The 24542-nt window shown below is 37.5% G+C and overlaps 1 protein-coding gene across 4 annotated transcripts in view; it reads right to left on the bottom strand.

Annotated features, from left to right (window-relative positions):
- LRRC9 (leucine rich repeat containing 9) overlaps positions 1-15060 on the bottom strand; it is a 118959-nt gene extending 103899 nt beyond the window's left edge. For 3 of the 4 annotated variants that reach the window (XM_047862263.1, XM_047862266.1, XM_047862264.1), the window contains exons 1-6: positions 14274-15059; positions 4854-4931; positions 4380-4598; positions 3305-3445; positions 2685-2748; positions 2306-2376 (exon numbers count right to left, since the gene is read on the bottom strand). In XM_047862263.1, coding sequence (XP_047718219.1) covers positions 2306-2376; positions 2685-2748; positions 3305-3445; positions 4380-4598; positions 4854-4901 — 543 coding nt within the window. In that variant the 5' untranslated portion in view covers positions 4902-4931; positions 14274-15059. Of the gene's footprint in view, positions 1-2305; positions 2377-2684; positions 2749-3304; positions 3446-4379; positions 4599-4853; positions 4932-14273 lie in introns of all 4 variants that reach the window. The other variant, XM_047862267.1, reaches the window with a different exon arrangement.
- Between the last annotated feature and the right edge of the window lie 9482 nt (positions 15061-24542).

Raw genomic sequence — 24542 nt, 5'->3', positions numbered from 1 at the left:
CTATTGAGTGCTTACTGTGTGCTAGTCATTATTCTAAAAGCTTTACATTATTATTTTGCTTGCACTTTATATTACCACAGTACAATGCTGCCTGTGGCTTGTGGCAGTGCTAGAAGTGACAGATCTTTCTATGTAGCTATGCTTTTTACCACCACACTTTTCTGGCTTTTCCACTAGCCAGAGTAAGATAAACTTCTACATGGCTTCTTGGTAGGACAATACCTTATCCTCACAGCACTGTGTGCTTATCTTCTTCAGCCTCAACTCATGATTCTCTCCCTCACTCTGTCCCAGCAACAGACTTCTAGTTTCTTGAATTTGCCATGCTCTTTCCACCATTTAGGTCCTTCACACTTTGCCTGGAATGCTCTTTCCCTAAGCACCTCATGTCTCGTTAGTCAGCTTAAAATGACCTCCCACAGGATTCTGAATTTATCTTTCGTAGCTCCCTCTGCTCTCTTCTGCTGATGTTGTTCAAATATACCCCTTGATTTCTTATCTCCATGTCTTCGTGCATAATGTTCTCCTCACCTTAGAATGCTTACCTCCCACTGCATGTATTTTTAATTTTTATTTATTTTTAGTAATCTCTATGCCCAGCATGGGGCTCAAACTCATGACTCCGAGATCAAGATCAAGTCCCTCCCACTGTATTTGTAGAAGATCCTCCACTAATGCTTACTGAAATTCTGTCAACCCCTTAGTGTTCATATCAATTATTTCCTCTTGACTCTGACCAATAAAATTTTGTTTAAACTTTTTATGTTTTTAAAATTTCTGGTTAAAGTGCTTACAACGCTCTGCCTCATTCTTATAGCTTTTTGGCATCTTATATTCTTCTCTGGGTAAAAGAATGTGTATTTTAATAATGATCCATTCAAAATTATTTCTATAGTAAATTTACTCATCTTTCTTCGTTACTGTCTAGAGGAAATGTTTGAATACGCACTTTCAATTTGACACCGTCAAAATTACAAATGCCATGTTTTCAGCCATATTATATCCCATAAACATTAAGTGTTTTTGTTTTCCTCTCTTCCATTCAAATGCTTTTTGAGATTTTACATGTCAAATACTGTTTTAAGCATTGTGAATACAGTGAACAAAACAGGCAAGCTTCCTGCACTCAGGCAGCTTGTATTCTTTCTAGGCAGGGATGTGGATAAGCACCAAGAAGAAAACACAGGGAGAGTGATAAGAGTGCTTCAGGTTAGGGAGGGAAGTAAGGTTGCTGTTATTTTACCTAAATTGGGCAGGAAAGAGGTCACTAAGAACATAACATCTTAACACAATCCTGAAAGAAATGAGGAGATGAGCCATGAAGATATTTGGGGGAAGAATACCCCAGCAAGTGCAAAGGCCCTAAGGTGACAGTGGTAGCTATATTCAAGGGCCAGTAAGGAGACCAGAGCAGCTGAAATGGAATAAACAAAAGGGAAACTGGGAGCAGCATCGTCAGAGACACAGTGTGGGAGAAGCAAGAGTGAGTTTTGAGTGGAAGAATTATTTGATCTCACATATTTTCTGAAGGAGCAAGTAGTGAAAGGGTAAACACAAGGGGACCTATTAGGAGGCTTTCCCCCCCAACCCCAAATGCAGGTTAGAGCTGATGGTTAGTAGAGATACAGGTGGTAAAAAATGGTCAGACTGGACATATTCTGAATAGAGCCAATAGAATTTGCTGATGGACTGGATATGGGTTATGAAGAAATAAGAGGAGTAAAAAACAATGACTCTAAGGGTTGTGGCTTAAGTTATTAGGAAAATGGAGATGCCATTTAGAGAGGTAGAGAAAGCTGCAGGAGAAGATGGTTCATTCGAGGGGAAATCAGTTTGAGTTAGGATAGGAGATGTCTATAGTTCTGGGGAGTTATTAGGGAAAGTAGAAATAGAGATAGCTGTTAGAGAAAGTAGAAATTTAGGAGTAATAAATGAATAAAAGCTATTTAAAGTCATAAGATATGATGAGATTATTTAGAGAATGAACATAGGTAGCAATGAGAAAAGATCCTGGGACTAACCTGGAAGAGTCCATTTTTTAGATCCAGGAGAAGAAACACCAGTAAACTGAAGAGGTGCAGCCAGAAAGATCAGAGGAAAACAAAGGCAAGTAAATAGTGTTAGATTTAAAAGTGTCAGATCAGTATGGCTAACTTAATCAGCTGCCTGTAAAATTTCCAAGAGTATTGGGTAGTCCAAAATAATTAAATTGTTCCTTAAAAGGGAACTATTTAGTACATTTTCTGCAATAAGATGGTTCATGATCTAGGTTGGTAAATAAAAGTAGACTTCCACTTAAACATACCTTGAAAGAACATATTTGGTTACCAGAAAGGTTTAATTTTTCCAGTTGTTCATTGGGATCAAGACATCGACCTTTAATTTAAAAAAAAGATGAAAGAAAAATCAAATTTCTTATTTTACCTCCTGCTCATATCCTATAATATTTTTTAGTTATATATGATCATCATGGCTTGCATATAACTAAGTCTAACAATAACATTGTATAGTTAGTAATAACTGGTTAGTGGGTAATATTTTCACATCCTGTAATCACAGATTTAGAGATGCCTTGCAAACTATCATACAAAAGAGTCTAAAAACGAAATCTAAGAATGTACTTTTCATACTGATAAAAAATTATTGTAGCATTAGCTACATATTCCAAATGAAACAGTACATACCAATGCTGCTTATTAGATTTCCAGCAAGGTTGAGGTCATTTAAATTCTTCAAAGTTTGCAAGCCCTAAAAATTTAGACAATTATAGAATTTAGAAGAAGTTAGTAAAATATATACTTATAAATGATCTGATCTATCTGGTTGGTTCTCCAAGTGTTCTGAGCACTGGGTACTGTGTACCTCACAAACACAGAAGCTAAGTAGGTGTCTCAGTGAACCCATCTTTGTTTCCCTGGAATATGGAGAGAATTATTGGAGGAGGAGAGAAGGGGGAGGGGAGTGGAGAGGAAAAGAAGATGATGAGTAGGAAGAAAAACACATCACACAGAGTGTGTTTATAATCCTTGGCAAGTTACATATAATTTCTCTAAATCTCTATTTTTTTTAACCTTTGAAGAAGAAATAATACCTTACCTCCCAGGCTTGGTGGGAGGAACAAAGAAAACGATGTATATGAAGTTTCTACACATTATAAAATACTGTACACATGTTAGTTTTTCTTAACAATTATTAAACTAGTCACAAATATTCTGGTCCCTAACCATTATATTATTTAGGACATTGTGGTTAAAACTCCACAGGAACAATTGACTTTACATATAAATGACTGAAATTATCTTACCTCAATATTTTTAATTGTATTGTGGTTCAGCCAAAGAACTTCCAATCTGAATAATTTCTCTAAATTTTCTATCTTGGAAATTTTATTAAAATATAAATACAATTTTTCTAAATTTCTACATTCTTGAAGACCTCCAATTTTCTGTAAAAAAAAAAAAAAAAGAGACTGAATAGTGTTAACTTCTGTTTTAGAATTAATCCTTTTAATAGAGTAGATTATAAGCACATTTTCTTTTAAAAATCACACTTTATTGAAAAACCTGTAGCCAGCAAAATGAACTAAACATTATAAAAGAAAAAAATACAGGGGTGCTTGGGTGGCTCAGTTGAGTTTGGCTCAGGTCATGATCCCAGGGCTGTGAGCTAGAGCCTTGCATCAATTGGGCTCCATGCTGAGGATGCAGCCTGCTTAACACTCTCTCCCTCAGCCTGTGAGACCATGACCCGAGCCAAAGTTGGACGCTCAACTGACTGGGCCACCAAGGTGCAGCCTTATGAAGTTTATAATAATTTTCTTAAAAATACCTTTACGTGCAGAATATTCGTTTCACATTTTTAAATATTATAAATAGTGCTATAACAAATAACTTCATGCATACCGTTGTTTTCTGCTGTTGAATTACTTCTCTAGGATAAGATCTTAGAACAAGGGATTTCTGACTCAAAAGGTATGCACCTTCCCTTGACTCATGATACATTCTGCAGTATTGCTTTTCAATACAGATGTTACAATTTTCATACAACCAATACTGACCAAGTGGACCAATTTACTACTAAGCAATACTGGGTATTATTTGATCTGATCTGATTACTAAAAAGTAGAGTATGTCTATTATTTCTATGTCTTTATTTCTATTTTCTCCTTTGTAGAAATCTATTTCTGTATTTTACCCATTTATCTGTTTAGTTTGTTTTGTTTTACAGGGTAAAGGGTTTTATTGTAATTCATCATGTATGCCCCGCCCTCATTCACCTGTTTTGATTTATGACTCATGCATGTATTTCAAGGAATTTTTTTTCCCAAAGCCAAAGAATTCAGCATATAATACTTCACCTAAGGTTGTGTTTACACTTACCTCTATGCAGCATTCGGCAATCCAAAGTTCTTTAAGCCGTAAACAAGTTTCTAGTCCTGATATTTCCTTTATATCTTGAGCAACAATGGTGAGACTCGTTAGATTAGGAAATAATGATAATCCAACTATACGGGGATACCCTGAGAAAAACATCTCCAGTTCTGAAATATCTGATCCTTCTTGTCCAACCATCTCGTAAGACAAACCATTGCATAAACACTGTTTCAAAAAAGAAATTGGGTTATTACCTATTAAAAGAAAATAGTTTTGCCATTAGAAATTATAAATTGCCAATTGCACCAATGCCATTTTTGACTTTTACAAGAAGGAAAGTCATACCATGTAATGGTTTTTCTCTATTCCCAAAGGCCATGGGGTAGACCAGAAAGGAGTATAAGCTCCAGAAAGGAGTATAAAAATGTTCAGTTAACATTCTTGCAAATGGAGTTGAAAATAAATTTGACTTTGACTCACCAGTTCCTTAATTATTTCTTCTTGGTTTAGGTTTTCACATTCAATCATCTTCCATTAAAAATAAAGGTCATAATATATCTGTTAAGGAAAGTGAAAAGTTGAAATAAATAAATTCTAGAGTCATGTCACTCCAAGTTGAAAGGGCTCTTTTAAAAAAAAATTTTTTTGGGGGCGCCTGGGTGGCGCAGTCGGTTAAGCGTCCGACTTCAGCCAGGTCACGATCTCGCGGTCCGTGAGTTCGAGCCCCGCGTCGGGCTCTGGGCTGATGGCTCAGAGCCTGGAGCCTGTTTCCGATTCTGTGTCTCCCTCTCTCTCTGCCCCTCCCCCGTTCATGCTCTGTCTCTCTCTGTCCCAAAAATAAATAAACGTTGAAAAAAAAAAAATTAAAAAAAAAATTTTTTTTAATGTTTTTATTTTTTTTTGAGACAGAGAGAGACAGAACATGAGCAGGGGAGGGGCAGAGAGAGAGGGAGACACAGAATCCGAAGCAGGCTTCAGGCTCTGAGCTGTCAGCACAGAGCCCGAGGTGGGACTCGAACTCACAGACCGTGAGATCATGACCTGAGCCGAAGTCAGATGTTCAACCAACTGAGCACCCAGGCGCCCCTGAAAGGGATCTTAAAGCTACTGAAGTGAAACCACCCACATGTGGCCTGAAATTTTCACACAGTGTAATACCAAGTGTCTGTCTGGGCCCCAAGACTGTCCATTCCATCTCTAAAACTTTCTGTTAGAAAGTTCTTTTTTATTTTGAATTTAATTCTGTCTGTCCATAACTCCACTCCACTGTTATTCTACCTCCTGGGTTCAAATAAAACAAGTATTTTTCTTCCATACTTGACGAACACAGTCATCTCTCATCTACAACTTTACCTCGCTCCCCAGCTCATGTCTTTTAGTTTTCTCACTAGAGATATCCCTGTTTCTCTCCTTCGAACAGGCTCCAGTTTATCCTTCCTATTACACGGTTGTGTCCCAAACTGAACATAGCTCTCTAAGTGCACTAGGGAATAAAAGAAACCTCAGGAATTAGTGACATACCTGGCATGGGAATAAGTATTTATTAAAATGAATGAGCCAGTGTTTTCATTTTAGATGATATGAACTGCTTAATATCTAATAGCTACAATAAAATTTAACTCAGTTTTTTTGTAATTTTTAATCTATCCATTATATTATTCTAGACACATACTGTTTTTAAAATATAGGAGTCTAGGTTTTAATATGATGACATGACAAAGCAAAAATGTAGATATGATATATATCATGATCCCACTTTTTACACTAATTCCCCCGCAGTTATGCATGTGTGTATGTCTGTGTGTGTATATGTATGTATATGTGTATATGTCTGTGTATATGTATATGTATGTATATGTATATAAATATACATATATATGTATATGTAGTTACGCATGTGTGTATGATTATGTAAGGATAAAACATATAAACATACAAAGTGGTTAACATGAGTTGTTAACATGCAGGTGAAAGCTGCGTGCAAGGTAACTAATATTAACAACTGAGTATGTCTATCTTTACATATAATAGGCGTGAGAGGTTGAACGGGGATAGATCTAGGCAAAACTGGAAAAGAAAAAAAAAAACTTTTCAAAAGCATGTTTCAAAAGTAAGAATATATAAACTTACTTTCAAAAGTAAGACTATAATAAACCATTTATTCATTCTGTTAGTAGACTTTCGGACTGTCTCCAGTTTGGAGTTAAATTTTGCTTCCCTGAACATTTTTATCATAAGAGACATTAGTGCACATTTAGTCTGAGTTTATACCTAGAGGTGGAATGAGAAAGAAACTATTGTTGTATACAACATGGATGATTCCCACAAGCACAATATTGAGCAAAGGAAGACACACAAACACAGTGAGGTTCATAATATGTGGCTCTGTTCATATAAAATTTGAAAGCAAACCAATCTATGGTTTTAGCAGAAGTCCCAGATAGTGGTTACCTTTCAGGGGTGGGTGACTAGGAGGAGGCAAAGAAGGGCTCTGGAGTGCTGATGAAGATGTGTTTTGTGATCTGCATGCTGATTAAAGGAACACATTCACTTTGAGAAAATAAAATTAGATACCTAAGATTTTGTGTGATATCTATACAGATGTTATACTTAGAACAAAATTTTACTTAAATATGTATTTTAAAAGTATATGTCTACTTTCATTCATTCAATCATAATAATATACATGTACATACATTTAAATTTTAAGAAAAATGAGTTGGTGACTTGAGTCCATGTATTTACCAACCTTCCCTCCCTAAATCCCACTAAAATGACTAGGGAAATGTGAAAATAAGAAAGGAATGTGTAACAATGCTAGGAAAGGGACATTGATTGTCAGAGATGTTCAGAAAGGTATTTTGTTGCTGTTATTGTTTTTATTTAAATTCCAATATTGTTAATGTACAGTGATATATTAGTTTCAGGTGCACAACGTAGTACTTCAACACTCTATACATTACACAGTGTTCATCATGATAAGTGTATTCTTAATCCCTTTGACCTATTTCACCCATAACCCCACCCACCTCCCATCTGGTAACCATCCATTTGTTCTCTCTAGTTAAGAATCTGTTTTGTGGGGCACCTGGATGTCTCAGTTGGTTAAGCATCCAACTCTTGGTTTTGGCTCAGGTCATGATCTCACGGTTTGTGAATTCAAGTCCCCACATTGGGCTCTGTCCTGACAGTGCAGAGCCTGCTTGAGATTCCTTCTCTCCCTCTCTCTCTGCCCCTCCCTTGGTTGCTCACACTCTGTCTCTCTCAAAATAAATAAATAAACAAAAAAACGGAGTCTGTTTTCTGGTCTATCTCTCTCTTTTTCTTTGTTCCTTTGTTTAACTTCCACACGAGTGAAATCACAAGGCATTTGTCTTTCTCTGACTAGCTATTTCTCTTAGCATTTTATACTCTCTCTATTCATCCATGTTGTTGCAAATGGCAAGATTTTGTTCTTCTTTATGGCGGAAAAATATTATATCTATCTATCTATATCTATCTATCTATCTATCTATCTATCTATCTATCTATCTATCTCACCTCTTCTTTATCCATCCTTCCCTTCTATCAGTGCACACTTGGGCTGATTCCACAGTTTGGCTATTGTAAGTAATGTTGCAATAAACACAAGGGTGCATATATCCCTTAAAATTAGTGTTTTTCAATTCTTTAGGTAAATATCCAGTAGTGCAACTACTGTATCACAGTGTAGTTCTATTTTTAATTTTTTGAAGAACCTCCCTACTGTTTTCCACAGTGGCTGCTTTGGTTTATATTCCCACCAACACTGCATGAGGATTCCTTTTTTTCCACATCCTCGCTGACATTTATTATTTCTTGAGTTTCTGATTTTAGCCATTCTGATAGGTGTGAAGTGATCTCATTGTGGTTTTTATTTACATTTCCCTGATGGTGAGTGATATTGAGCATCTTTTCATGTGCCTTTTGGCCACCTTGTATTTCTTCTTTGGAGAAATGTCTGTTCATGTCTTCTGCCCATTTTTTAATTGGGTTATTTGTGGTTTTTTTGTGTGTTAATATTTTAGATATTAACCCCTTATCAGATATGTCACTAGCAAGTATCTTCTCCCATTCAGTAGGTTCTCTTTTAGTTTTGTTGATTGTTTCTTTTGCTGTGCAGAAGCTTTTTATTTTGATGTAGTCCCAATAGTTTATTTGTGCTTTTGTTTCCCTTGCCTCAGAAGACATATCTAGAAAGATGTTACTATGATCAGTGTCAGAGAAATTACTGCCTGTGCTCTCTTCTAGGATTGTTATGGTTTCAGGTCTCACATTTAGTTTTTTAATCCATTTTGAGTTTATTTTTATGTATGGTGTAAGAAAGTGGTCCAATTTCATTCTTTTGTATGTAGCTGTCCAGTTTTCCTAACACCATTTGTTGAAGAGACTTTTTGCCATTGCATATTCTTGCCTCCTTTGTTGAAGATTGACCATATAATTGTGGGCTTATTCCTGGGGTTTTTATTCTGTTCCATTGATCTATGTGTCTATTTTTGTACCTGTACCATACTGTTTTGATTGCTACAGCTTTGTAATATAGCTTGAAGTCGGAATTGTGATACCTGCAGTTTTGATTTTCTTTTTCAAGACTGCTTTGGCTATTTGGGGTCTTTTGTAGTTCCATATAAATTTTAGGATTTTTTGTTCTAGTTTTGCAAAACATGCTGTTGGTATGTTGGTAGAGATTGAATTAAATGTGTAGATTGCTTTGGGTAGTATAAGCATTTTAACAATATTTATGGATTTAACAATCCATAAGCATGGAATATCCTTCCATTTCTTTCTGTCATCTTCAATTTATTTCATCAGTGTTTCATAGTTTTCAGAGTACAGGTCTTTCACCTCTTTGGTTAGTTTATTCTTGAGTATTTTATTAGCAAAGGGTCTTTTGAATGAAAATGAAGTAGATGGCATGAGTCTGAGAGAAAATCTCATTGGTATAAACCAGCCCAAAATTCAATGTACCAAGGAAAGAAGTTTTATAAAACTATCCGAAAAAATTCCCCAAACTCAGACCAGCAGTGATTGGGAAGATGGTAGCTGTAAGCCATCCAAGGGAACCAAATCAAAGGACTTTGAGATTTATATCAGAGTCTGTATTTGTACTCAGGCTTTGTAATCTGGAGACACAGTCTGACCATGCTGAGTTGAGAAGGGGAGGGGCCCCAGCTAGCATCACAAAGAAAATAAGAAAAATAAGAAAATTATTCTAATACACTGGAATCTCTACTAATTCATCACTTATTCACTAACATTTGTGTTGAGGAACTAATATCTACCAGTCAGAAAATGATAGGGGGTGGAGGAAAGAAAACATTTCTCTAGTAAGGTAGCATCTGGACAAAGAGGTGAAGGAAATGAGGGAGTGTGAGCTATGAGGAAATCTGGGGAAAATGCATCCATGCAGAGGGAAGAACACATGTAAAAAAAAAAGAACAGGATGAAAGAATAGTTGGCATGTTTGCAAAATAGCAAGGGAAATGATATGGCTGGAACACAGCTAGTGAAATAGAGACAGGTAGGATGTGACATCAGAAAGGTATTGCAGGGACAGATCATGTGCTGTCTTGTGATTTGTAGGCCCTTGTGAAGATTTTACATTTTAGTATTATGAGTAAGATGGAAATCTCTATGAGGATTTTGGGGGGGAGAGTAATATGAGCTGTCTTAAGTTTTGGAAAGGATCACCCGATCTACTCTGTTGAAAATAGACTGTAGGTGTCTACGGTAGAAGCAAGGAGACCAGTTAAGAAACACTTGTAATAACATGAGAGAGAGGATGGTGGTTGTGGTGGGGTGGAGGTAGTGGGGATGGTGAGAAGTAGTTAGATGATGGATCCATATTGAAGGTGATACCGATCTTTCCTTGCAACTGTCTCTTTAACCCATTCTTGCTCCCCCTCCCCCCCCCCCCCCCATATATTACAGCATAGGCTGCAGGAGCAGCCACGCAATGGAGCACTTAGCAAGGAGCAACTTTGAGAGGATTAGGTACTCTATCAGAGGCCCGTCCATAGATGTGGGCCACAGTCTTCCCTCCCTAGGCTTATTCAGATGCCATATTAAGTAAAGGAGAGCTTTGCACCACCACCCCTTCTCATCAGTAAAGAAATCCTTACATTCTGGTTTAATGTCTGTGAACACTAAAGGAAAGCCTGCCTTCCCACCACCACACAAGGAAAAAGCCTGTCCTCAGTACATCCAAAGTCACCCAATGGCAATTCCAGTTATCTAGTCCATGTCCAGGATGTCTATTCCAAAAGAAATTAACTGTTCCCTTTGTTATTTACTAAATTATCACATATATTTGAGCCTAATTTGGGACTTTCCAATCTGTGTTCTCCCTTAGCTCTATCTATTCCTATAGTATTATCCTGTTTTAATTACTGTGATTTATATCAATTTCCATCATATTCTTTTTTAAAAATTTCTTGGCTACTTTTTCATTTATTTTTCCAAACAAAATTTATGTTTATTTTGTATTTAGTGTTTAAAAATTCACTTGGGTTTTTGAGATTCCAGTGTAAAGCTTAATTTAAAGAGAACTTCCATCTTTACAGTATTAGTCTTCTATTTATCCAAGGAGACTACTTTTTCTTGATAGAGAAAATACGTATATTTTGGATATCAGCCTTCCACTTCATCTTATTTTCTTTCATCAATGCCTTCATTTAGAAAAAAATCTGTTCTGGGGCGCCTGGGTGGCTCAGTTGGTTAAGTGTCCGACTTCAGCTCAGGTCATGATCTCGCGCTCCGCGAGTTCGAGCCCCGCGTCGGGCTATGGGCTGATGGCTCAGAGCCTGGAGCCTGCTTCCAATTCTGTGTCTCCCTCTCTCTCTGCCCCTCCCCCGTTCATGCTTTGTCTCTCTGTCTCAAAAATAAATAAACGTTAAAAAAATTAAAAAAAAAAAGAAAAAATCTGTTCTAATCCAATATTAATTAGCAAAACAAAATTTAATTACAAAGCTTCCAATTCTATAATTTGAATAACTGCACTTGAATTATGAGGAGCCTGAACCTCTCTGGTACTTATAAGCCTCCTGTGCTTCCTCCAGTCATTAGTAGACCCAAGGCTTCCAGCTGAAGCTTCTGATTTCATCAAGAGTTGATTCCTGTTGGCCAGCTTGTACCCACTCTCCTCCACTTTGGGGAAGTTCTTCTCAGGGCTTGACCATCTAAGAGACCACAGGTCTCCTCTAGTTCCTTCAGGGAACCGGGAGCCACCAGGAGCTTCTATAACTTTCACCCTTCCGATCTCAGATTGATCCAATCACCTCCCCTCTCCACTGTGAAGTGCTGCTGAAACATTTCATATAACCAGCACGCAGCTGAAGTCACTACAAATGCATGGCCTCTACTTCAGCTGCCTCCGTCTTCAACAACAGACATTTTATATTTTCCTCTTCGACTTCCTCTCCTAGTGAGAGTAGGGCTAGACATACAGATGGGGGATTCATGACATAGGGACTATTCTAAACTTCTGCCACTATTCTCAGGTTCTCCCTCCCACCCCTCCTCTGCAGATGATCTTGTCTCCCGTCTTCACAGAGAACAGTGATGACATCAGATTTACATTCCTTAAATTTCTTTTCCTCCTAAAAATGTATTTCTTTCCCTTCCTGACTCCCCTCTTAGTGAAAGTATTCTTTCTCTTGTCCAAAATGTGTGTACTGATCCCATCCTTGTCAGTCTCTTTCAGAATACTATTCCGTCAAATTTCCCTCCTCCTCATTTATTCCCACCTTTTCTTCTTTGCAGTTTCTTTTCCCTCCATACATGAATGTTAGATCATTCCTGTCTTAAAAAAAAAGTCTTCCTATCTTGTATTCTATGAGTAGCTGGGTTTAGATATTTTCGCTGAAAAACTTCTAGATAGAGTAGTCATTAGCAACGCTTCACTACCTCCATTCAGTTCTTAACTCACTACAGTCTGACTGATGATATGTCAGGCCACAACCATTTCTTTTGCCAAGGTCAACAATAATCTTCTAATTGTCAAAGACACTTGCCATGTTTCAGCTCTCAATTTAACTTGACCTTGACATAGCGTTTGTCAATGTTGATAACTCCTTTCTTTAAGATTTCTTCTTTGGTTTGACATTTTCCCCGTGTCTTCTCTCTACTTGTTATATTTTTTAAAATTTTTATTTATTTATTTTGAGAGAGAGAGAGAGAGAGAGAGAGCGCGAGCAGGTAGGGGAAGGGCAGGGAGAGACACGGAGAGAGAGAGAAGCCCAAGCAGGGCGCGAACTCACGAACTGCGAGATCATGACCTGAGCCGAAGTCAGATGCTTAACCGACTGAGCCACCCACTTGCCCCTCTACTTGTTATTTCAAATCTACTTTTCTGATCAATTGTTTCCTTCTTGGTGAAAATTACTAATTTTTATCTTCCTTTTTGCTGTGCAACTTCCTTCCTGTGCAAATCCAATTTCCAATAGGGAAAGCTACATCTGAATGTGTCACAGGCATCTTAAATTCAGTGCGTTCAAACCTGGAGTCATATTTTCCAGCCAGCTTTCTTCTCCTAGTGTATGCTTTCTGTTGGTAAATTGCACCATCTTTGTAATCATCCATATTAGAACCCTGGGACATATCCTTAACTACTCTTTTAGTCTTTCTTCCGTATTCACTTGCTCATTAAATCCTTCTGAATATACCTCTTAAATGTCTATCATTTTCCCCCTCCTCTCCATCATATTTGCCTCTGCGTTAGTTCAGGCCTTTATCACTTCACCTTAATTGGATGCTCTCCTTACAGTCCTACATCCATCCCTCCAATCCACCTTCTACACTACTGTAACAGCCAACCTCCCAAAAGGTAAATCTATTTAGGCTACTCTCCTTGGAAGGTATTCATGGTATCCATGATCTGACCCCTGCCTGCTTGTCAAGCTCATCAACCACAAACTCCCAACACCTCAGAGTCTGGCCACAACTACAGTTCTCTGAATGGGCTGGGGCATTTCTGCATTTTGGCATATGCAGTCTTCCTTTCCTAAAATGCCTTTTTCCCTTGACTTTATGGCATACTCCATACATCCTTAAAAATTTAAATCAAGGGTCTTCTGTATGAAGACTTTAATTCTCTCTGGTAGTATTATAATCATTCTCTTCCTTGTTAAGGCCTGCATACTTTCTATTTATAGCACCTGTCCTACTCTACTGTGATGCTTGCAGGTCCTTCCTCCCTACCAGGTAACATGTTCACCGAAGGCAGGGTCAATGAACCTATCACTGTGCCTGGCACTTGCTTGGTGTTCCATAAAAGTTTGTTAAATGGTTTGAATTAATTGTCATGCTACAGGGTCCTATATGGTATAACTTGGAATATAATATAATAATATGTAAATATTTGCCATACAAGACCAGAGTATAATAATTAGAGTATAAAGCACCATGTTCTGTCTGCCATGAGAGCTGGGTAGGGTATTATTCTGAAAAATCAAGTTTCTTTTCTACAAACTAGAAGCCCTGTATGGTCAAATTGTCTCCTCCCTTGGGTATAAAGAGATCAGAATCCACCTGTTAGCACTGATGGGCCAAACAAACACCTTTCTGGCTCTAGGTGAGCAGTATCAAATTTGGCCAATAAGCACTTGATTCTCTCAGTTCTGTACCTTAACGTCTGCAGGAAAGGCTGCACAGGTGACTGTGAGCCACCTTCTCTTTTATTCTTCTCTTAACCTTTGCTCTGGTCACCCTGATGGCCTTCAGTAAAGACATGGAACTGTCTCATTATTACCATCTCCATTGCACCATTACGGGGGGTCCTTTGACCACAGTGTTTCTTCTCTCCCATCTTCCTCTCCGGGGCGGGCAGAGTGGCAGGAGGGAGAAGCAAGGACACCCGAAGGCCACAAGGTGAGCCACACTCACCTTATCCCAGAAAGAGGATGGATTCCAGGGCAATCCGAGACAGAGCAGAGTCCACTCCGATTTCCTAATCCCTATCTTGCAACAGCAGGCACGACACCCTCTCTAATCCAGGGCCTGGTGTGTATACGCGACCAGCTGCGGTTGCCTAGGAAACCTGCCCTCCGCCTCCAGCGACCTTGGAGTGGGGAGGGGGACATCAAGGGGTGGGAAAAGCAGCGGCCGAATCCGTTTCTGGATCACGTGGCGGCAACCTCCAGCCAATCAGCAGAGGTAGGGGTCCACCCGGAAGACCCCGCTGGTGCTGCTGGGAAATGGCGGGGAGCTTATTGCTCGCGGGTGTCATTGTGCCCGCGCGCATCTTTTCGCCTGCTGTCGCAGGATCGGAGGACCGGACCGGAGGCAACGAGTTGTGGGCATGATGGCAGAGACCTAGTCGTGTGGCTTCCTCCAGTCCCGGCTCTCTCCCATTGAAAGCCTTTAACCTTTGGGGCCTGGAAGGCCGGAGCCTTGCTGAACTGGAACCTTAAAAGTCATGTCGCTGTGATGTCATAAGGCGACCAGACAGCCAGGACACGTTCCGATCCCCCCTCCCGCTCCCGGCCCTGGCGTGGCCTCGGAGCCCCAAGAATGTAGCTGACCACTGCCTAAGCTGCAGAGCGCGGAACGAGCAGAATCGAAGGACGGAGAAGGCAAACAAACGCCCTGGTGCCTCTAGAGAGGAGATGGACCCTCCAAGGGTCTTCTTACGGTTCTTGGACCGGCTCTGGAGGGTCCTTTAAATATTCCAAAATGTTCAGGAGGCAAAACATATTTATAAAATAAAGTAGAACTTAAAGAGGGACAGGGAGGAACTTTTTTTTAAAACGGTGAGCAGAAGGGCTGAGAAATGAATGCATTCAGTAAAAGGAAAATCAAAGGAACTGTAGCTGTCATTTCATTTTCTAGATCTGCCTGTCCCAATATGGGAGCCACTAGCCACAGCCACACGTGGCTCTTGAACACTTGAATTGAAGTGTACTATAAAATACACATTGTATTTTGAAGACTCAGTATTATTTTTGATATATCGGGTTAAATAAAAATGCGTTATTAAAATTTTACTTTTTAAAAAAGAGGCGATTAGAAATTTTTAAATTACACATGCGACTTCTATTATGTTTCTGTTGGACAGCGCTGCTGAATTTTTTGTGGTTCAGTTGGTTTGCATAGAATATTTATGACGTTCAGTTCATGCAAAATAGTGCCTGTAGTGCTCTTTTCTGTCACCAGATGGCCGCCTCATTCAATAGACTAGTTTTAAACTTTCTCAAGAAAAATAGAAGTGCAGATTTTTAAAATGTCTCTTTCCGTTTATAACTATCAACAATTCAACATACTTGTGATGATTCAATTGTTTTTTTCTATATTGTTCACTGTAAACACGAACATGGAAAAAATAGACTAATTTTCCTTGTACATTTCTTATTTCACAGGAATTTGCTTACATTTGTCATTAATTGCTGAATTAAAAATAAATTAATTGAAGTGTTTGTGGCTTAAGGATTTGAAACAAATACCAGAGAAATCTGATTCAGATCTGTATGTTTAATATTATTTGAAAACCTAGTTTAACAATATTAGCTGCCTGAGCAAGTATTCATCTTAGGATATAAAGACTAGATAAGGATAGTTTAGGAATCTAAACTTTTAGATTAAAAATTGGGATCAGAAATCAAGAGGTGAACTTTATACATCAAGCTTCTCATTTTGGGAAATGCAGGTCTTTTGGATAAAGTACAGAGATTATCAAAGTACATTGTTAGAAATCTGTTGTGAATCTCCTGACCAGTAAAAGACTAAGAGAGAGCTAACACACAGTTTTCTTTATGTTATATAAACAAGTAATTTTAAGACTCAAGGATTTGGCCAGTCAACAACAGAATCAGAGTTCCTGTGTAGCTGTAGGCTAATAATCGTTGGTGATCTGCCAAACTAAAGCCTTTGTCCTGAGCAATTCTTAAAGGAAGAATTGCCTGTTGTTAACATATTCTAGATGGTATTGGGATGGTATTGGATTACAGTTAAAAGCCACAGGAAGAATACGAAACCAGTGATGATCTTGTTAATCTCCTTTTCTCAACTTTAAAGTTTATAATGTGGTTTATGTGTCTGTTCAAGAAACAGTAGAAAATGAGACTGCTAAAACTCCAATGTGTTAAGTAAACATTCTAGTGAATTAAGACTTCATTCATCTCTCTATTTATATTCCTAGACAAAGACTAATACATACATATTTAAATCTGTTTACTTATGGGTAAAAGTATCTTGAATCTGAAAATACGTTGTAAACTGGTAGCAAGCTTACTGTATCACTGCCTGATTTAAACAAGAATCATTTCAACAAAATAGAGGTGACTTCTCAAACCTACATAAGAAAATCTTGAGTTGCATGCTAATTGTTAATTAAAACCTTTTGAATTGGTTGTTAAATTTATTTCCCCAAAAGCCCTATCCTTATTGCTGGAGAACCGTGGAGACATCTAATTACAGTTTGGCTTTTTAATGCCTTTAATTCCAGAGAACCAAAAACCTGAAGATTTCAAATGCTAGTTTAATTTAATTTTTGTGTTCTTGTTGACATTTGATCCTTCTGCAAATTAGTACTTTTCTGTTAATGATGTTATTAGATTATCTGTGAAAATTCCCTGTCCCATGTCTGAATTTGATATATCATAAAAAAGTGAACGCAGTATAATTTAGGGCTTACTTTGGCAGTGGAGAGATAATTATGTAGTTCTTATAAAGTCATCATCAGAGGCTCTCATTGTTAATATCTGGTAATGAACATATATTATTCAAATAAAAGGAGTTTTCTGAAGTGAAAATTTTAATTAGATGAACAGAATGGTATTTCTAAATGGTCTATCTGAAAAAGTTAAATAATCTTTGTCCATGATTTGCTAACATATAATTAATGGACAAGATTTTCTTAAAAGACAGCCCGAATGGAATTGTAAAGGTGTTACTCTGTTGCAGACAACATAACCTTTTCATTTTACTATCCCAGTTATATTTAGCTATAAAGTAGCAACTTGAATAACAGTGAATTTAACCAGGGATTAAAGGTCTTACTTAATTCACTAGAGAGCTGAGCAGTTCTTTGTGTGTGAGAACTCTTTCTTTACCTCCTTTCTTTTGAGTCTTTTATTTATACCTCTGGCTCAGAAAGTTGATTACATCCCTCAGGTTATAGCACATTATCATCATTTGTCCATATGAAGCCCTTTCTTTTATCTCCAGTTCCTTCTCCAATCCCACCCCCATCTCAACCACACCCCCCACAATCTAATATTTCTTATAAACCTTGAGTTGTGTATTTCTCTTTGAAAAACAGGCGGTATTGTTTTGTAGGTCTGTATTTTTGATTTATATAAATGGCACTGTGCTATAAATTTTATTGATAAAGAATCAATACTTCAGTTCTATTCAGTACTATTAAGTACTGAATCAATCCATTCAGTACTATTTTATGATCTTTGTTTCTGAATGTTCAGGTAGATTATTGTTTCTATACTCTGAACAGTATCCCGTAATACACATCTACCAAGGTTTACCTTTTGCTTGTTCCCCTATCTTGGGCACCTAGGTTGACTCCAATAAACAACACTGTGTTGAACAGCCTTGTAATTGCTTTCTTACAGACAATTTCTCCAAGACATATGTCAGGAACAGAATTACTGGCCCAAAAGCAAACAGTTTCCTGAATACCTTCTGATAACTTTCCAAAATAGCTGTCTCAGATTCTCCTCCCTCCAACAGTGCTTGACAATTCTTATTCACCTTGTTGGGGAAATATAATTAAAACTCAGATCTCCTGACAACACAAAACACCTCTGCACAAAAGTAGAAGGAAAAGAAAATCAATTTTATTACTGAAAAAATTACACATTAAAGCAGAATATGATGGGCGTCACAGACAATCCCCTAAAGAGACTGCAGACAAAAAGAAAACTTACCCTTTGTATAGCAAGCAGATACAACCTATCCCATGCATGTTCTCAAATAATAACTAGTCCTCAAATAAGAGGATTTGACAGCACCATTTGTCACAACTTTGGGATTGACATTCAGTTCATCCTAAGTTCACCTGGTAACTGGGATGACCCTCTGTGTTAGCTAATTGACTTTATCCAAAGGAAAAATGAACTCTTTTTGACATAACGTCTTCATGACAGAAGGTAGTTTGGGAGCAAGGCAAAGTTGGTTTTTACCCTCCCACAGAAAATGGGACACAAGGGTGCAATTGACACTCTTCTTTTTTTTTATTGAAGTATAATTAACATACAATATTGTATTAGTTTCAGGTAGATGTACAACCGTAGTTCAACAATTGTATACCAGAGTAGTTACCACCTGTCACCAAAGTTATCATATTACTCACTATATTCCCTATGCTGCACTTTTCATCCCCATGACTATTTTATTACTGGAAGTTTGTACCTCTTAATCCTCGTTACCTACTTCATCCAACCCCCCACTTCCCTCCCCTCCAGCAACCATCGTTTTGCTTTTTGTACATACGGATCTATTTCTGTTTTGTATGTTCATTTGTTTTGTGTTGTTTTGTTTTGTTTTTTCGATTCCGCATTTAAGTGAAATGGTGTGGTATTTATCTTTCTGTCTGGCTTTTTCACCTAGCATAATACTCTCTAGGTTCATCCATATTGTTGCAAATGGCAAGATTTCATTCTTTTGTATGGCTGAATGATGTGTATATACTTGGAAGCAACCCCAGTGTCTATTGACAGATGAATGGGTAAAGAAGATGTCTTCACAATCTATATATCACAGCGTGTTGTTAAGTATTACCTTATATACCCCAAACCAGTGCTACTTTGACTCTGTAGAGATTTATTGAAATTTTTTCTATCTGTAAAATTTTATAATAAAATACTTGAGAAAGTAACAGATCACCTGTGAGACAACCTCCCCCCCCCCCACTCCTGACCATTGTCTCACGTTTCTTGATTTCGTGAAGCTAATCTACGACAGGATTAAAAACACTGGGGATTTGCTCCTGTTTTCATCTGTCTATACCCCCAGACTAGTGGGATTCACTAAGCGAATCTTCTACATTGAACCAAACTTTCCCTCAGGTGGACTGTTGCAAGATCTAGTGGGAAGACAGAATGTTAGTGGGTCCTTTTCTGTACAGATATGCAGTCATTTTTCCCAATGGAATTTCCAGTATTAAAGTTGATATTTTGAGCTCTATGTATATGTCTCATGTCTGTTTCCCAGTTGGTTTGAAGCTTGAGAGGGAAAGAAAGGGTTTTTGCCTTCAAAAGCCTGATTCTATAGTCTGGTTTAAGTGTATTTTTGTATAATCCAAATGTTTGAAATTTAAAATGCATATTGACCCTGAAAAAGACAATATTCTACAAGTCAGAATAAAGAGCTCTTTTTCCCTTTTAGGAAAGTGAAAGTGTGCTGTACAGTTACTATAGATCTACCCCCTAGCCACATGCACACAGAAATGAAGTATCTGTAGGATCTAGAGCCAGCCTACACGGAAACACTTGATTTGCTTTATAAAGCATGGCTAATGTGCACATCTATGCACCTGACAAGAGGTCTTGGGAAAGGGATGTAGCACTGTTATTAAACAGGGAACTCTAAGACAATTACTAGTTGTGGCCAGCACCATTTTGCTAGCTCTGCCAGAATGATCATTGCATGAGCCAACCTGCAAATCCAACACCCGAGTAGAAGCAGAATTTTAATTGTGCAAACACAAGATGAACTCCACCAAGCAGAACATTAGACTGTAATTAGTAACTTTAAATGACCCACTTAAATCATATCCAGGACATCAAAAATAAGAAAGGCATTCATGCCCTTGAAAACATTAGTAACATATAATAAAAGCTAGCACATATATAGTGTGAATGTCTCATGTGTATTTTCATTTGTATATATGTATTCATAAATAAACAGAAGAATTTTACCTAAGGTACCAGGTTTTGTGTCAGTTACCAAGTTTTTAAATCATTGTGCTTAGAAGACTAAACATTTAATTCACCTTTTGTTTTAATACCTAATCACATTTAAAATCATCCCAGATATTTTTTCTTTGAAAGATATATTAGCAGTCTTTCATTCTTATTTTAAAAATCTCTGTGGCGCCTGAGTGGCTCGGTCTGTCAAGCAACTGACGCTTGATTTCGGCTCAGGTCATGATCTCATCATTTGTTGAGTTTGAACCCTGCATCAGCCTTTGTACTGACAGCACGGAGCCTGCTTGCAATTCTCTCTCTCCCCCTCTCTCTGCCCTACTCCTGCTCTCTCTCTCTCTCTCTCAAAATGAATAAAGTTAAAAAAATTAAAAAAAATCTCTATTGGCTGGACATGTACCCCATACCTGATCTAAACCTGAAATGCTACAGACCCTGTTATCTTTGTCTTTTTTGATCTTCAATAAAGATACCTACTTATTCCAATATTTAAAAGTCCATACTGTAGGGGTGTCTGATGGGTCAGTAAGTTGAGAGTCTGACTCTTAGTTTCTGCTTAGGTCATGATATCACGGTTCGGTTTGTGAGATCAAGCCCCAAGCGAGCCTCTGTGCTGCTTGGGATTCTCTCTCAGGAGAGAGAGCTTGCTTGGGATTCTCTCTCTCCCTCACTCCCTGCCCTTCCCTCTCACATGCACTCTCTCATTCTCTTTCTCAAAATAAATAAACATTTTAAAAAGTCCATATTTTAGATCAGTTCTGTTCAATAGAAATAAAATGTGGGCTATATATGTAATTTTAAATGTTCTATTTGGCATATTAAAAAAGTAAAAAGAAACAGGTGAAATTAATTTTTTATGATATTTTAAAAATCACATTATCATCAGAAAAGTCTTTTTTTAAAAAACTGAGGTATAATAGGGAGGTGAATGGGGGACAAGCTAGGTGGGTGATAGGGACTAAGGAGAACACTTGTGATGAGCACTAGGTGTTGTATGCAAGTGATGAATCACTGAATTCTACTCCCGAAACCAATATTGCACTGTATGCCAACTGACTAGAACTTAAATAAAAAATTGAGAAGAAAAAAAAGTAAAAAATAAACTTTCTGGGGCACCTGGGTGGCTCAGTCGTTTGAATGACCGACTCTTGATTTTGGCTCAGGTCTGGATCTTGCAGTTTGGGGGTTCAAGCCCTGTGTGGGGCTCTGAACTGACAGTGGGGAGCTTGCTTGGGATTCTCTCTCCTCCTCTCTCTCTGCCCCTCCTCAGCTCATCTGCTCTCTCTCTCTCTTTCTCAAAATAAATAAACTTTAAGTAAAAAATAAACTATTTCCTGCATTACAAAAAAACTTAAGTATAATTGGCATACGACATTATATTTGTTTCAGGTATGCAAATTTGATATTTGTATATATTGCAAAATGATCACCATAGTAAATCTAGTTAATATCCATCATCATGTAAGTTACAAAATTGTTTTTTTTTTCTTGAGAGAAGAACTTTTAAGATTTACTGTCTTAGCCATTTTCAAATATGCAATACAGTGTTATTAAATATAGTCATGATGCTGTATATTGCATCCTCATTATAACTGGAAATTTGTACCTTTGGTTCTCTTTACCTATTTTGCCCAAGCCCCAACCCCAACCTCTGGCAACCTCCAATCTGTTTTCTATATTCATGAGCTTGTTTGTTTGTTTTGCTTTGTTTTTGCATTCTGTATATAAATGAGCTCATACAGCATTTGTCTTCCTCTGGCTTATTGCACTTAGCATGATGCCCTCAAACTCCATCCGTGTTGTCACAAATGGCAAGATTTCATTTTTTTAAATGGCTGAATGTATATTTTGGCCAACATATTCTTTATCCATTCATCTGTCAATAGACATTTAGATTGTTTCCGTATTTTGGCTGCTGTAAATAATGTTTCGAGTTAGTATTTTCATTTTCTTTGAATAAATACACAGAGGTGGAATTGATGGATCATATAGTAGTTCTACTTTTAATTTTTTTGATGAACCTCTATACCGTTTTCCACAGTGGCTGTACCAATTTACATTTCTACCAACAGTGCATGAGGATTCCTTTTTCTCCACATCCTCACCAACACTTGTTATTTCTCATCTTTTTGGTAATAGTCTTTCTGACAGGTGTGAGGTGATATATCTTGTGGTTTGGATTTGCATTTTTGTGATGATTAATTATGTTAAGCAACTTTTCATGTGATTGTTAGCCATCTGTATGTCTCTTTGGGGAAAATATCTATTCAAATCCTCTGCCAGTTTTTAGTTTTTTAATTGGATTGTTTGGGGATTTTTTTCTATTCAGTTGAACGAGTACTTTAAATATTTTGTATATTAACCCCTTATCAGATATATGGTTTACAAATATTTTCTTTCATTCAATAAGTTGACTTATTTTGTTGATGGCTTCCTTTCCTGTGAAGGTGAAATCAAGTTTAATGATTTCTTTTACCCAAAATATAAAAATATTTTCATTTAAACATGTAATAGAAAAAGTCACTAATGGCTATTTTTATTCTTTTCATATGAAAATTTCAAAATTCAGAGTATATTTTATCCTTTCTGAACTCAGACCAGCCACATTTTAAGTGCCTGTGAATTGTGGCTACTATATTCAATTGTGTAGTTCTAAATGATTGTTTTTAATGCTTTCATTTAGAATTTGGATGCATACTAAACTTAGGCTTGGCTTCACTGAAAGAAAGCACAAAATAATCATAGCTTTATAAAGAAAAAAATTTATTTCTCTCTTATACAAAGTTTGGAGATAATGGTCTAGGGTTAGTAAGGTGTCAGGACCCAGCTTTTTCACCTTGTTTCTCTGCTGTGTATGGCCTTTATTAACAGGGTTGCCTCATGGTCTAAGATGCTTGCCTCATCTCCAGTCTTCACATCTGCTTGCCAGCCAGCAGATAGGAGGAGAGAGAAGGAGAAGTTTTATATAATAATCATATACCGTCAACTTAGTCACAAGTCTACAGATAACTGCGAGAGAGACTGGAAAATTTACTGTAAATTCAAGTTAGCCCTATGTCTAGCTTAAAATTGAACGTTCTTTTACTACAGAAGAAAAGGAAATGGGGAAGGAGGGGAAACTAGTAATCTTTGTTTCAAGAGGGTCTTTGAAAACTCAATGGGTTTCTGAAGAGATTGTCTTTTTCTTAATGTTAATTTTATTTTTGAGAGAGAAAGACAGAGTGCGAGCAGGGGAGGGGCAGAGAGAGAGGGAGACACAGAATCTGAAGCAGGCTCCAGGCTTGGAGCGGTCAGCACAGAGCCTACACGGGGCTGGAATTCATGAACCAGGAAATCATGATCTGAGCCAAAGTAGGAGGCTTAACCAACTGAGCCACCCTGGCACCCAGATACAGTAAAAATTCTTAAAATGAGTTCATTTGTTTTTAATTTAGTAAGTGAATGCATTAGTAGACAGTTTGGGATTGTTTGAGAAGAAGAAGGACAGAGGAAACAATGAAGGGAAGTAAAATGTCATACAACCAAATAAATGGGAGAGATTCACTATGTCAGTTGGAGCCTCACTGTTATTTTCTTTACTAGACTGGGCCACTCTCAGGCAGCAGGGTTGCTCTCTCAGTCTCTGTCTTCAGGTCTTAGAAGTGCACTTGCCACATCGTGGTTACTTGACAAGTGTGTGTTGTGAAGTAAAGGAGCACTCTTCCTCATTATAGAGACCCCAGGAATGTTGCCAATATTCTTTTACTAACCTAAGTTGGTTGAGTTAAAAAGATACTTGAGTAAAAGTGGTGATTTTAATCTTTTAAGTTTAATCATGATTGTGATTCTCATTTACAACTATTTCAGCAGCCTCTCAACTGGGTTCAAAGAGGGAAAATAAACTGGAAAAGATATAAGCCCCTAAGTTGTAGATGAGAGAAGGGACACGAGAGAATAACTGAGATGCTTGCAGGTGAGATCTTTGTGTTTCACAGCCCTAGACATTTCTCCTTCCCTCGGGTGCACTTTATATTTTTAATTCTTCACGTAATCACTTTTACTTCTCATTCAGTTGAAGCGATTACTTAATTCATCTGCAATCATTGTTTTGAATGCCTCAATTCTTTAGATTGCCCTTAAGAATTTTCCAACTGGATATTCCATTTGAAGAAAAAAAATGTTCATTTCTTCAAGGATTTTCAAAATATTCTTAGATTTTTGTCACTAATCTTCTTCCCTTTGGTTTTATTTCTAAGTTCAGTTTAAGTGAGTTGCTAAGCATTAGGAGTGCTATATG

Source organism: Prionailurus viverrinus, chromosome B3, assembly GCF_022837055.1.
Source record: "Prionailurus viverrinus isolate Anna chromosome B3, UM_Priviv_1.0, whole genome shotgun sequence".
NCBI lineage: Eukaryota > Metazoa > Chordata > Mammalia > Carnivora > Felidae > Prionailurus > Prionailurus viverrinus.
This window is presented reverse-complemented; position numbering and strand designations above follow the sequence as displayed.